This window comes from Podarcis liolepis (assembly GCF_965112155.1).
Source record: "Podarcis liolepis genome assembly, chromosome: 8".
Classification (NCBI taxonomy): Eukaryota; Metazoa; Chordata; class Lepidosauria; order Squamata; family Lacertidae; genus Podarcis; species Podarcis liolepis.
Window position 1 is genome coordinate 58,187,201 of NC_139560.1, and position 15,343 is coordinate 58,202,543.

Sequence of the window (15,343 nt, forward strand, 5' to 3'; positions counted from 1 at the left end):
ACTAATCAGTTCTCAACGAAAAACAAGAATTAATCCGAGTGTTTCATAGTGGAATCAGACAGATAGACGGATCTCTCTCTCTCTCTGAAGCAAGACCAACTGAGTTCAGTGGGGCTTAGCAAGGCCTTTTGCTGCCTGAAGTAAAGGACAAGATGGCTTCCACTCCCCATTCCACACACACAAGCTGACTTCTAGCACTAGCAACAGGATAGCATCTCCCACTGCACCAAACATAACAACCCAGTTTCGAGGATATGAAGTGGCTCTTTGGCAATAGAGGAAAATAGCTGGCAGGCTCAGAAGGAACAGGTGGGAGCTACCGTTGCCTGTCTTGTAGCATACGCAGCCTGAACTGGTTGCTTCAGCCTGCCTAATGGTTGGCCCGGCCCGGTGCTGGGGCAAGTTTGGAGTAGACAAGTATAGTTTATACTGTGAATAACACAAGGCTCAGTTAAGACACCCCTGCCAAAAAAAAAAGGGGGGGGGGAGCCTGATCTAATCCAATTTGTGGTCTCCTTTCATTGGTTTCTTGTGGTTTGCCCTTTTGGCCGCTGTCTTGTAAAAGTCTGGTTAAAAAAATATGTCGGACCTAATCTTCTGGAAAAGGAGGACTAGTAAAGTTGCCAAGTGCAAATAAAGAGAGTGGTGTTGAGCTTTCTCCTGTAAAATCTTCCCCAATTATAAAGTTTTTCTAAGGCTCCTGTCCAGTGCTTCACTTGTACAATATAAGTAAATGAGATTTAATTTTCAAGTAAATTTAATTAAGGTAAGGGTAGTAGGGATATTTGGGACTCTAAACTGAAGCAAATGTAATCTGGCCATATTAGGAACCTAATATTTAAGACTTGGTGTACACAGCATTTTGAGATACAACAAAAATCATTTGGGCAGCTAAAGAAAGCACTGACTATCCTGTCCCCTCTCAGTCTCATTTTCTCCAGGCTTAGCATACACAGTTCCCTCAACCGTTCCTCACAAGGCTTGGTTTCCAGAGCCTTGATCATCTTGGTTGCCCTCTTCTGCACATGTTCTAGCCTGTCAACATCCTTCTTAAGCCATGGCACCCAGAAGTGGATACAGTACAGTGATACCTCGGGTCACAAACACCTCGGGATACAAACACTTGGGGTTACAGACTCCGCCAACCTGGAAGTAGTACCTCGAGTTAAGAACTTTACCTCAGGATGAGAACAGAAATCGTGCAGCGGCAGCGCAGCAGCAGCGGGAGGCCCTATTAGCTAAAGTGGTACCTCAGGTTAAGAACGATTTCAGGTTAAGAATGTACCTCCAGAACGAGTTAAGTTCGTAACCAGAGGCACCATTGTTCTTCAAGTGTGGTTTGATCAAGGCAGAATAGAGTGGTATTGTGACTTTCATTGATGAATGAATGATGGTTTAATATTATTCTTATTCTTATTTGCCCTCCTTGGGCAAATAAGGGTGGGTTACAACAATTTAAAATCCATTACTACTACTACTACTACTACTAAATGCAACCACAAAAAGTAGGGTGGTCCTGAAAATATATATCTCAGGTGTCAAAAGGCCAGGGTAGAGGTGTATCTTCAGCATTTGTTGAAAACCATATAACGAAGTCTCTGAATGCACCTCTGTGACAAGAGAGTTCCACAACTTAAGAGCTGCCACAGAGAATGCCCTCTCTTGTGCTTACATCCCCTGAGTTTTTTAAGATGGCAGAACTACCAGGAGATTACAATCTGAATAGGATAAAAAGCTTGCACTTTTTCACAATAATCAAATTTTACAAATGATGTGAAACTCACATCTGGATTATTGATTGCTCCAGACTCTAGAAGAGTCTGATGGCACAAATTATACAGGGACAAGCAAACTGTGGCACAGGAGCAAAGTGTTATGCCTTGCACTCATTCCTCCCTTGCTCCTGCTTGCTACCTGGTGAAGTACATACTATTTCTTTTCTCAAGTTTATATCACGGCCTTTCTTCTGAAGCAGCTTACACAAGATTCCTAGGAGGTTTCTCATCCAGGCACTGATCAGAACTAGAGCTGCTTAGCTTCAGTGAGCTGGGGGCCTCATGTGCCTTCAGATGATATTCTGGGCATACATATGTAGTGTGCATACATATGTATATAGTGTTCACTGAAGTACTTTTGGCTGTGTACATTTAGAGCACGCTGCTTCACTCAAAGAATCCTGGGAGCTGTCCTCACAGAACTATAATTCCCAGCACCCTTATCAAATTGTAGTTCCCATGATTTTTTGGGGGAAGTCACATGCTGTAAATGTATGGCATGTGCACAGCCATGGTCTTTTGGATTTGATATGTGGCATACTTGACAATAAGGCCGGCCATCATTGCTGTAGATCCCTGAAGGACAAATTGATGATTAGAAGAAGCAGTGCTTTTTTCTGGGGAGAAGCAGGGGGGTACGCATACCCCTAAACATTTTGTTAATCTAACAGGAGAAGAAACTAAAAAATAATAATTTTATTTTCTAGCAGAGTGAATCGTCAGTTCTGTTGAACAGCACGGTGAACTGTTAGTTCCGTTGCTACCCACAATGGCAGCCTCATTTCCCGTCACAGTGTTTCCTGAGTCTCAGATGGAAGTGAGCGTTTAATGTGTGAAGTAGGAGCTGGAATCAAGCACGGTGATAGTTGTTACCACCTCCAATGGCGGCTTCCTTTCCTTTCCTGCTGATTTTCGTGAGTCAAAATGAGTGTACCCCTAAACATTATTTTAGGGGGGGAAAGCACTGATTAGAAGTATCATATAACTAAAGAAGTGATAAACTGAAAAAAGGAGGAGAGGGAAGGAGAGGCGAGAAGTGAGGGAGACCCCTTAATATGCTTGCTTCTTTTAGTAGCATTAGCAGGTCATTCATCTTGTTCCAAGGTTTGTATGAGAATTACAGTTCAATCCTACACATGTCTTCTAGGAAATAAGCCCTGAATGGAATTCCTGGGTAAGTGTGAATATGATAGCCTATTATCCTTGTGGCCTATTAATTTTTTTACTAAACCAAAGATACTCAGGAGACACATGTAACTGTCTCTGTTCTCTCTCTCTCTCTCTCTCTCTCTCTCTCTCTCTCTCTTTAAAGAGGAATTGTGGAAAGCTGTAATCAGGAGTGGTCCGCTGAATAAAATAGAAATTAACAATACACCCATCAAAAAACTATTGTGTGTATCTCCCATGCAATGCCTAGCTTGGCCCTGTGCATTGGCTATCATCCATCAAACCGATCAGTGAAAAAACAATGATCTCGCCATCTTCTTTGGTGTTCATTCTGCAGCAAATGGTACATGGCACCTTTATGTGGGGTGGTGCTGAAGACTCATCAAGACATGAACGCTTAATGGAACACCTGCTGTCGGGTGGCACTACGGACATTTTTCAATACCTGCGCCATGCCAGTGCTTAGAAATCTTCAGAGGTTTCTATCTGTTTAGTAACAAGAGTAAGAGTAGTCATAATTCACAGGCCCGTTCTTCCACGGATGGCAGTTGTGAACAGTTAGGAACCCAAGCCGCCTCTGGAACCCCAAGAGCAGCGAGGGATCCTCCAACTGCCATCTTACGCCCTCAGGAATCTCCCCTGCAGGCCCACCAGGTACCCAAGAGGAACTTTGCCTGCCAATCCATCATGTGCCCTCTCTTGCCATTTCTGCACCGATGGCAGGCAGGCTGCCCTCTTGCCCCTCTCTGTCCTGCTCAAGCCATTTCCCACCTGCCACGGTTTGAGTAGTAAAAGGAAAAGGGGCAGGGCTGGATTTAGGTTTGATGAGGCCCTAAGCTACTGAAGGTAACGGGGCCCTTTATATGTCCAGCTGTCCTTTGTCAACAACAAATTGTCACTGTTTTTTGTGTGTTGAATATATCCTATATGGTATATAGCGAGAAGCAAAGCTACAGGGAACCAGGCAGAGGGCCTTCTCGGGAGTGGCGCCCGCCCTGTGGAACGCCCTCCCATCAGATGTCAAAGAGATAAACAACTACCTGACATTCAGAAGACATCTGAAGGCAGCCCTGTTCAGGGAAGTTTTTAATGTGTGACATTTTAATGTATTTTTAATCTTTGTTGGAAGCCACCTAGAGAGGCTGGAGAAACCCAGATGGGTGGGGTACAAATAATAATTTATTTATTTATTTATTTATTTATGATGATGATGATCATGATGATGATGATTATGGATCTAATAGGTATCTAAAGCTATTTGCACATAACAAAATATGTATTTTATCAAAGTAATTGTTGAACTGAAATACAATTAAGAAGTATATTAATAGTGAATTTTTTTGGGGGGGGGCTCAAGAGAGTGGGGCCCTAAGCTATAGCCTGTTTAGCTTATACTTAAATCCGGCACTGAAAAGGGGAAGAATTATAGTTTCTCTCCCTACTACCCACGTGGGGGGGGGGTCCCTGAGGCGCCCTTCTCCCTTGCGGGCGCCCCTCAAAGCTTCAAGGCTGCGGAGTCTCTGCAGTTTCCTTTCCTTGCATTGAGTGCAGCTATGTGCGTTGCTACGGAAACTGCAGGGTTGGGGAAATAATAATAATAATAGCATTCTCCTCCAACTCCTCCTCCTCCTCCTCCCCCCCTGGGAGCCGAAGTTCCCGCAGCAGCAGCAGCAGCAGCAAACCGCCAGAATAGCCTCCCTGCTCCTCTCTCTTACCTTTGGGAGACCCAGCCCGGAGAGAGAATGAGGCAGGTATTCTGCGGTAGCGACAGCCGCCGCCACCGCCAGCCTACAGTTCTTTGGTAAAGCTCATGGTGCTGGCAGCTGAACCGCTGGTGGTTGGAGAGAGAGAGAGAGAGAAAGAAAGAGACGGACTGCCCTATATCCAGAGTGAAAAGAAGAATTTGGACTTTGCTGTGTGCACAGGTGCTCTTCCCCTTTCTCCTGCTCTGTTCTTCTCTACAGGGGACCAAAACCAAAAATGCTCCCTAGTTTGTGCTGCGTCGTTTGTCCTGCTTCCCCCTGATTTGCGTGTTCACACGTGATACTAACAGCGGCTCCCCCCCGCCCGACACGGTCGTGTGAATTACTTTTGTTTTGTTTGTTTTTAAAGTGTTTTTGTTTAAATCGGCCTCTTTTCCCTTCGTGGGTTAAGCCTGACGCTCGTGCACGCCAAAGAGCAGCCACAGGTTTGTTTTGTTTTTTAGCGCTTTTAGTGTCGCGCGGCAGGGGACACTTTCTCTTGCTCTGTGGAGAAAAGCTGGAACTGGGCACCCGGGTTTCCTGAAGGGAAATGCCAAGAAAAAAAGAAAAAGTCGGGGAGGGGGGGGGTTGGATCTGCCCGAAGCCATTTGCAAAAGCAGCACAGGCATTTCTTGTCCACTTCCACCCTGGCAAGAGTGCTGTGCTGGTCCAGGCATCTTGAAGGCTTGCTGTTTCCTCAGCAGAAGCTGAAAATGGGGGTGTTTGATACGAAGGGCCCTCAAAGGGGTTTAATACACTTATCTCTCTCCCTGCCATGAGCCAAATCATGCCTTCTAAAAGCAGCTGAGACAGACATCAGGAAATATTCAGAGGATGGGCTCTCTTGCCCTTTGATCCCATGGTTTAAGGTGAATTTAAACCAGAACTCACCTGCCAGCATCCAAGTTCCAGGATCATATGAAGTGGTCATATGATCAACATGCTCCTCAGGATATGCAGAGTGCTTTCACTTCATCACAGAGCAACCACAGTCAGACCGCCCCCCCCCCCCGCCCCAATGCCTCTAATGTGGCTTCTTGACAAGGTTGAGCCCTGAGACCTCTTGTTGTTGAAATTAATCGCTGGGATATATCCTATCAAGGTTGCAGTAAGAGTGTGTCTGGTAAATTAGGGGGTAAGCATGTGGATCAATTAAATGTGACACTGGTGGGGCTGCAGTAGGATGTGGCAGTGAGAGACAGCATCCTGAGGGGAGTGAAGAATGAACTGTTTTCTCTTCAGACTGCATGTGGAGGAATGACAATTTTTAACGCTTCACTATGTAAAAGAGAGAAAGAAAGAAAGGAAGAGGAAAATGCCTCCCTGCAAGTAGAAAACTAGTTAAGCAAAAACCTTTCTTCCCTGATGTGCTTATTTTCTGCTTGCAAGGATTTTCAACATGGGTTGCTTTACCTGCTGTCTGAAATGGTACAGTCCACTCTAACATCTTGCTGCTCTGTCATTCTGTTCTGCTGCATCTGTGGTAGAAGGGAGATCTGAAATCAGGCAACTACAAAAAGATCAATTCAGCAATAAAGTTCTTTTGTGTCTCACAGCTCTGTGTTCTCTCTCCCCCTGCCACCCCATCTCTTGCTCTACTGAACATATTTCTGTTAGGATGTTATCGGAATTCAGCCAGGAAAAGTCACGCTATTCCAAGTTCCTGCCCGCTATCTCTGGGCCCAATAAAATACTGCCAGCTGAAAGCTTTTATCCCCCCCCCCCCCAATACCTGATGACAATATCCTCCTCCTCTCCATTTTTGCATGCCACCTGTTGCTGAGTTTTGGACACTTGCGGTCCACCTCATGGCTGATTTTGAGGAGGAAGAAGATGGCATAGAAGAATGGAGAAAAGCGAGGGGAGTGAAGACTCCTGGAGAAAAACAACAACATGTTGCCTTGTTCCAGTGACTACGAAGCTGGATGTTGGGACTACAAAGTTGGGAAAAGTGGGGTGTGTGTGTGTGTTTTCTTTATTCTGCTCAGTCACTGTTTCTGCTTTACGCTTGTAGACTGAGTATATAGGATAAGAAACTCCTGATGGCATTACCATTCTCCGGAGAGTGGCGAGAACTGGTTGCCTAGCACAAGCTGCTCTTTAAACTGCATTGAAATTGACACCTTAGGGAGGCACTAAGAGCATCTCTGGTACTTTTAGGCAGAGAGATACCATTGGTGGTGCTCCCAGTGTGCCCGTCTTGGCTGACTGTGTGTGTACACATGCAGTACGCGTACTGCAAACAGGGATTTTAACAGGTCTGCAGGAGAGAGAGGCGGTAGGGAGAATAAAGCCTGTTCCTTGCTGAACCAACAGGTGTGCGGGCCAAAGGCTCCATTCAAAGGAGGAATCGGAAGACGCAGGGCCATGAGCAGTCCCAGTGCCAAGCCAACATGCCTGTCGCAGCCGGTGGTGAAGAGCGTGATGGTGTATCGCAACGGAGATCCGTTCTTCCCAGGGCGCCGAGTGATCATCCATGAGAAGAAGGTGTCCAGCTTCGATGTCTTCCTAAAAGAAGTGACCGGTGGGGTGAATGCTCCCTTTGGGGCCGTGCGGAATATCTACACTCCCCGCGGTGGCCACCGCGTCCGACAGCTAGATGAGATTCATAGCGGAGAGCACTATGTCGCCGGTGGCAGGGAGGCCTTCAAGAAACTCAAGTGAGTACAGTGGTACCTCAGGTTACAGACACTTCAGGTTACAGATGCTTCAGGTTACAGACGCCACTAACCCAGAAATAGTACCTCGGGTTAAGAACTTTGCTTCAGGTTGAGAACAGAAATCATGCGGTGGCGGCGTGGCGGCAGCGGGAGGCCCCATTAGCTAAAGTGGTTCCTCAAGAACAGTCCTGTCCTTAAGAACAGTTTCAGGTTAAGAATGGACCTCCGGAATGAATTAAGTTCTTAACCCGAGGTACCATTGTAAATGCAAACCAAAATGGCCTGGAAACTTTAACTTTATGTGCTCTTTTTAAAGGCACTATCCAGATGCCTCAAAAATTAGAATCAGCGTAAGCACTGAGACCTTTTGCAGCTTGAAAGGTGTTTCTGTTTCATCTGCCCAGTGCCCTTATCCCCTGTGCACATTTCCTGCAAGGTGCTTCTATCATTTCAACATGAAATCTTTGTCCCTGAGGAGAAAAAAACAATTGACAGAAAAAGCTTCAATTGTTCAAACATTATTAACTTCATCAATGGACACATGAGGCTATTTTGTGGTATTTGGTAATCGTGTCTGACATTTCTGTGTCTCGGGTTCTATGTGTGCTTTGGCTTTGTTCCAGTAAATGTGGAATGCAGAGAAATATAACCTAGTCCTGGGCATACTCAGATGTAAGTCCTGCTTTGTTTTATAGGGCCTTCTCCCAGGTAAGCGTGTATAGGATTGCAGCCTTAATGGTTATGTTAATGAAGCACTGGTAATCTCTATTAAAATAATAAAACTTGGGGATATTCTTGGGTAAATGATGGTATAGGAATCACTGAAGATATTTTTGTCACTCAGTGCTATTTATTTATTTATTTATTTATTTATTATTTTACAATGCTCTGCCTTTTAGCCTCCAGCCCCACACTTGCAGCTGCATAAGCTAAGAACAAATGGCTAAATATACAACTAATTTGTGTGGCAGAATGAAGCATTTTAGCCATAGAATCATAGAATTGTAGAGTTGGAAGGGACACAGCAATAAAGAAGAATGAGTTTGCTGGCCAGTGTAAACTGAAGTGGGATCTGTCAACTAGACTTTCTTAAAAGTTGTAATTAAGGACATTGTATATAATTGTTTTAAAGGTCATTTTTATGTGAAGATAAATATATGTAGGATGCAGAGTGTGTGTCAGTGCTTTGTAGATGTACAAAGAGCTGCACCCTCAGATGTACAGAGCTGTTCCTTTTCTGTCCTCGGGTCCAGTATTGGACCACTTTGACCGGATATCTCCAGCCGATGTGGACAGATTCCTCCAAGCTGGAAAGCCCACCACCTGTTCTCTTGACCCGTGCCCGTCATGGCTGATTAGAGCGTGTCCAGACGAGGTGCGGGCCCCCCTGGGGGATATCATCAATTTGTTCCTTGGCACCGGGATATTCCCAGGGGAACTGAAGGAGGCGGTGGTGCGTCCGCTCTTAAAGAAAACATCATTAGATCCCTCAGATCTATCCAATTACCGCCCGGTCTCGAATCTTCCATTCCTGGGTAAGGTGATTGAGAGAGCGGTTGCTGAACAGCTTGGTAGGTTTCTGGATGAAACATCTGCTTTGGATCCATTCCAGTCCGGCTTCCGCGCTGGTCATGGGACCGAGACGGCTCTGTTCGCCCTAACAGATGATCTCCGCAGGCAGCTGGATCGAGGCGGGTCGGGGCTGCTGATTCTTCTAGATCTGTCAGCAGCCTTTGACATGGTCGATCATGAACTCCTGGACCACCGCCTTGCCGACATGGGGATCCAGGGCACAGTCCTTCAATGGCTGCGCTTGTTTCTCTCTGGTCGGGGACAGAGGGTGGCGCTTGGGGGGGAATTGTCATCGCGCCACTCCTTGGTGTGTGGAGTGCCTCAGGGTGCGATTCTCTCCCCGATGCTTTTTAACATCTTTATGCGCCCGCTCGCCCAGCTTGTCCGGAGTTTTGGGCTGGGTTGCCATCAGTATGCTGATGACACCCAACTCTATCTGTTGATGGATGGCCATCCTGACTCGGCCCCAGACACACTGACCAGATGTCTGGAAGCTGTGGCTGGATGGTAACGTGGGAGCCGGTTGAAGTTAAATCCTTCGAAGACAGAGGTCCTCTGGCTGGGGCGGGACGATATGGGATCGAGGGGGCAACTCCCATCTCTTGCGGGGATACAATTAGTGCCAGCACCGTCCGTTAAGAGTTTGGGTGTAATCTTCGATACCTCCCTTTCTGTGGAGGTGCAGATTACAGCTATAACAAAGGCGGCATTTTTTCATCTCCGCCAAGCTAAGCAGTTGGCCCCTTATCTCTCTCGCCCTGACCTAGCCACTGTGATCCATGCGACGGTAACCTCCAGACTGGATTATTGTAACTCGCTCTACGTGGGGCTGCCCTTGAGACTGACCCAGAAACTCCAGCGGGTGCAGAATGCCGCGGCGAGACTCCTTATGGGGTCTTCGCTGCGAGATCACACTCATCCGGTACTATACCAGCTGCACTGGCTCCCGGTGGAGTACAGGATCAGGTTTAAGGTGCTGGTTTTAACCTTTAAAGCCCTATACGGCCTAGGACCCTCGTACCTACGGGACCGCCTCTCCTGGTATGCCCCACAGAGAAACCTACGGTCTGCAAATAATAACATCCTCAAGGTCCCAGGCCTCAGAGAGGTTAGGCTGGCCTCAACTAGAGCCAGGGCCTTCTCGGCTGCGGCTCCAATCTGGTGGAATGCTCTGTCACAAGAGACTAGGGCCCTGCGGGACCTGACATCTTTCCGCAGGGCCTGCAAGACAGAGTTGTTCCGCCAGGCCTTTGGTCAGGGCGCAGCCTGACTCCCTCCTCTGGCAACCTGAACAGAATTTTGCTTAATTGGTTGCCATCAATTTGATTTAATTAATTTTTATAATGAAATATTTTTAGATTGTGTGACTATTTGACTGTTTGATTATTTGATTGTTGTTAGCTGCCCTGAGCCCGGCTTCGGCTGGGGAGGGCGGGATATAAATAAAATTTTTTATTATTATTATTATTATTATTATTATTATTATTATTATTATTATTAGGCACAGTAGAAGTCATAGGAGACACTGGGTGGATTTACACACAGGGAAAAAACATTATAAATAAGTCAGAAATTAGATCGTTATAGCAAAATAAAAAACCCCTATGGAAAAACGCGTCTAAAAATTTCCTGCTCTCTGGCACCATCTGGTGTTGCATGATTATAGCACATTCAAATGGTTGTTGCTTTACTAATGTAGCTGAGCCCTTAGCAACTTTTGAAATTCCAGGAATTCAGTGAGACAGTTTAAAAAAAGCTTTGCATAAAATTGTATCCATTTTCCATTTGTCTTTAGCTGCTGGCAGGGCATATCAATTAGTTACTAGGCAATGCCATTTTTAAATACAGAGTCCTATCATGAAACCAAAAAGGGACGTGGGTGGCGCTGTGGTCTAAACCACTGAGCCTGGGGCTTGCCGATCAGAAGGTTGGCAGTTCGAATCCCCACGACGGGGTGAGCTCCCATTGCTCTGTCTCAGCTCCTGCCAACCTAGTAGTTCGAAAGCACGTCAAAGTGCAAGTAGATAAATAGTTACCGCTCCTGCGGGAAGGTAAATGGCCAGCTCCCTCGGCCAGTAAAGCGAGATGAGTGCCGCAACCCCAGAGTCGTTCGCAACTGGACTTAACTTTCAGGGGTCCTTTACCTTTTTATCATGAAACCATGCCTATCAAAACGTAAGAATCCCAACCAATCAATTCTGTGCCATCATTGCAGCCTTAGACTATAGACTTCCTTAATTTTGGGCAGGCTTCCTCAACCCCAGCCCTCCAGATGTTTTTGGCCTACAACTCCCATGATCCCTAGCTAGCAGGACCAGTGGTCAGGCATAATGGGAATTGTAGTCTCAAAACATCTGGAGGGCCGAGGTTGAGGAAGCCTGATTTAGGGTATGGGTAATCCCATCTCTCTGTGTTACTGTGTCCTGTTCCTCTTTGCTAAAATAATGTATAACTTGCACCATGGTTCAGTTATTGTGAGCAGTGCCTGCTAGGGTCTCTTGGCTCTTCTGCTTCTTGATTTCTCATTTTCTTTACTATTAGCAAAGCATTCTAAGTAAAGGGTTTTCTCCCTGTCTGCTGATGAACACTATTGGGATTTAAAGGCAGTGTTTGCTATCTGGGCTGCAAACTTATAGCTTGCTTACTATCTCACCATTAAACTCAGTTGGGCTTACTTGGAGTAGATGTGTATATGGTTGCACTTTGAATGTTTTTGTTTAATAAATATGCCTCACATATGAATCATTCCCCCCCCCCCCCCCAAATTGCACTCATCTAACCACTATCAGATTGTGGGTCTTTTTGAAGTAGCATCACCCATGCACAAAAGGGAGATATTCAGCAGGCCTGGGGCATTCCCAAGATTGGCAGTTGTAAATGCACTGTCTCTCTCTGTATGTATTTGTATATTTGGTGGAGACCACCAAACAGTCCAACAAGGACTGTGCATGCTTGGTGGACGTGAAATGCTAACTGCGTAGGGTGGAGGGAGGTGAGACGGAACCGAGTTTCCTGTAAAAGGGTATGACTCTCTGGCTGGAACCCTGAACATGAAGGCATGCTCTACACCACTGTAGGTTGCTCTTCTACATAACCTATATTCCTTTTGTTGATTTGCAGCTACTTGGACATTGGAGAACTGAAGAAAAGGCCTATGGAAATAAGTAATGAGGTAAAGTAATTTATACATTAAAACAAACTAGGATCAATCTGTATTATACTTGAGTCTAGGGAAATGAAAACCAAGCAAAGTTTTATTAAATCAGCTACAATCCTGAAATCACTTACCAGGTGGGTGGGTGTGTATATCATTAAACGCAGTGGTGCTTGCTTTTGAGTAGACACTGTAAGAGCCACCCTAACAGCTTGAGAGAGATCTAGACAGACAGCTCCACTCACTTAAAACTTTTAACACAACTGCTCTAGATCTGCTTTGCCCCAGACATCCACGTGGTTTCTCTTAAAGAGGCAGTAACTTATTAATGATCTGATGAAGTGGATTGCAGGCAATGAATTTGTTGTGTGCCACAAGACTCTTTGCATTCGCATGTATTGATAGCTGATTGTCAGGGTTGGAGTCAGACGCAGGTCAGCATGAAAGACTCAGGGTTCTGTTGTCAGGGAAGTTAACTATTCAAGGAAACGGCATACAACTCAGCAACCCTTTCCAGGAGTATTGCCAGGACTGAAGGTCCCTGCCTTCCACCCTTTCTAAGGCTCCTCATCTCCTAGATGTTTCCCAAGCAGTCTCAAACTGTGTTTCCTCTGCTCTCATTATCCTGCATGATATTGGAGACTGGGGAGAGCAGAGCTTGTTGCAGCAGGAGTTGGAGACTCCTTGGATTCTTCAGCAGCCTCTTTCCCTGCCCCCTACTTTAGTCTCGGAATCTGAACTGCTCTCTGCCATGAGCTCTTCCTGCTCACTAAACCCTGTTGCCCCACCAGCATCCAGCCCCTCTTCTCAATCTTCTCCCTCTGACCTCTCCTCAGTGTCCCACCACCAATCCCCTGGCTCTGAGCCTTCCTCCTCGGGGGTTTCCCTTCGGGGTTCCCAGCTGGTGCCTCCCACCACCTGTCTTCATTCAGCATTGTTAACAGACCCTAATCATGTTTCACAACTACAGGAAACAGAACAAATGAATTTTGCCTCTGGAAACCCCTGCAACTTGTAATCCTGTAATATTTGGGAGCTCAGACCATAATTTTAGTTCAAAACTGTTATTAGTGGCAACCATTTTTTGGTGTGATATATGAACTTTCTAGTTAGTTTATGCTAACTCAGCATCTATTTTAAAGTTAAAATCCAGTGTCTTCTGGATTATTTCTTTGTATTTGTTTTTTCTTTGTTGCTGTGGATCCCTTGTCTTATTCGCGGAACCAATTTCCCTGGAGAAAAGACTGTAAAGAAGAGTGAAAGGCAGGCTGCACTGTTCTTACAGAATTGTTACTATAGTTCATGGTCATTTAACGCAGATATAAAATAGGAAATTAATATTTTACAGTGATTATTTCCTGCAAGTGAGACAGACTAATTATATAGTATCAGTAATTCTAATTCCACCAGCATGTTCTGCTTAGTACATGAACCAAACTTACGTCAGTGAAATCTTTGAATGGGTTTCATTGCTAAAGAGAGTACAATTTTTGATGGAGTGTGTAATGTAGAATGAAGATGCATATTTAGAAATGGAAATAATAACACCTAAACTACTCATTTGTACGTGCCATAATAGGTATAGGACCCTGGAAGATTAAGTACAGTCAAAGGCAACTATGGGCTGTGGTGCTCATCTCGCTTTTGGCCGAGGGAGCCGACATTTGTCCACAGACAGCTTTCCGGGTCATGTGGCCAGCATGACTAAACCAATCCTGGTGCAATGGAACACCATGATGGAAGGCAGAGCGCAAGGAAATGCCGTTTACCTTCCCGCCGGAGCGGTGCCTATTATCTACTTGCACTGGTGTTCTTTTGAACTGCTAGGTTGGCAGAAGCTGGGACAGAGCAACGGGAGCTCACCTTGTTGCGCGGATTCAAACGGCCAACCTTCCAATCAGCAAGCCCAAGAGGCTCAGTAATTTAGACCACAGAGCCCAAGTTAACACACCCTTAACTTAGATTTGTTTAGAGAAGAGGCTAATTTGAGGCTCAAGTTAAAAGTGAGGATAGTTTAAGTGCTCTTTCCTTACCATTTTTATTTTTGTGAATAACATGCACATTGTCTTTGATTTGTAGAGTTGATTGCCTTTGCAGTTCAGCTCTTACATTTTGCTTATATTTGGGAACCCTACTGGCTTTAAATAAGGCAGGGAGGAATTTTCATTGACGTCTCTTTGGCTTGTGTTTTTAAAAACTAACCATATTCTGTAGTGAGTGACTTGGCTGACTTCTTTTAGTACTGTAATCTGGAAGTATCAGCCCTGCAGGCACCTTGTGAGTTTATGAAATCCAAATAATGTGGGTTGATCTGTGGTAGGATTGTTTTATCTTAATCTGTCTGCAGCAGGTTGTTTCAAATGTCTTTTTGATCACTTTCAGCTGTCTGATTCATTGAACGTTTTTCTCAATCTATTCTCCTTTATGTTACATTACAGTCTTCAACATTCCTTCAAGTAGGTTCCACTGAAATCAATGATACCCCCCTCCCCCAAGGATAAATATGTAGGATTCAGGTATAAATTTCCAAGTCTTCTCTGAAAGTATAAAGGGAGTGATTTAAGAAAAAGAATGTGATGTGCCAAATGGTACAATAGTTTTTGTACTTGTGTGGCGAATGTACAGTGGCACCTCAGAATCCATTCCAGAAGTCTGTTTGACTTCCAAAACGTTCAAAAACCAAGGCGTGGCTTCAGATTGGCTGCAGGAAGTTCCTGCGGCCAACCGGAAGCCGTGGAAGCTGCGTCGGACATTCGGGTTCCAAAGAACGTTCACAAACCGGAACACTCACTTCCGAGCTTGCGGTGTTCGGGAGCCAAAACGTTCGACTCGCAAGGCGTTCGCTCACCAAAACAACTGTATTGAATATGTACAACCCTAGCATTATCTAAGCCTCACATATATTTACTAAAGTGGTTAGATGGAAGTGCAATCCTGTGCAACTCAGAACTCACAATTCTATTCACCCCCATACCGTTTTGTTCCTTTTGAGGAAGCAAGAGGAGTAGAATTGTTTAGCTGGAACTCTTTTTCTTGCATTAAGTGGTAGCTAGAGGAGGAAACAGGACTGGACAGCATATCAAATGAATCTTCACTGAATCAAGATTTCCCCATGCAGTAATTTCAGTCATTGCTGTTAGATAACGAAATGTAAAAAATTCTATTTGTTTTACAGCGTCTTTCATTGCAAAGCACACTGTACGTTCACATTCCGTGAAATACATTTTCAGTAGTGTCTTAAGTCGTCTTAATTTAGGCAGCATTTCAAAACCC

The 15,343-nt window shown here is 45.2% G+C and overlaps 1 protein-coding gene across 9 annotated transcripts in view; it reads left to right on the plus strand.

Moving 5' to 3' along the window:
* The first annotated feature begins 205 nt into the window (after window positions 1–205).
* The window catches only part of DCDC2 (doublecortin domain containing 2), a 51,868-nt gene continuing 36,730 nt past the window's right edge, over window positions 206–15,343 (plus strand). For 2 of the 9 annotated variants that reach the window (XM_083518721.1, XM_083518728.1), the window contains exons 1-3: window positions 2,772–3,285; window positions 7,001–7,344; window positions 12,037–12,088. In XM_083518721.1, the coding sequence (XP_083374847.1) occupies window positions 3,244–3,285; window positions 7,001–7,344; window positions 12,037–12,088 (438 nt within the window). In that variant the 5' untranslated portion in view covers window positions 2,772–3,243. The other 7 variants (XM_083518724.1, XM_083518729.1, XM_083518722.1 and 4 more) reach the window with 6 other exon arrangements.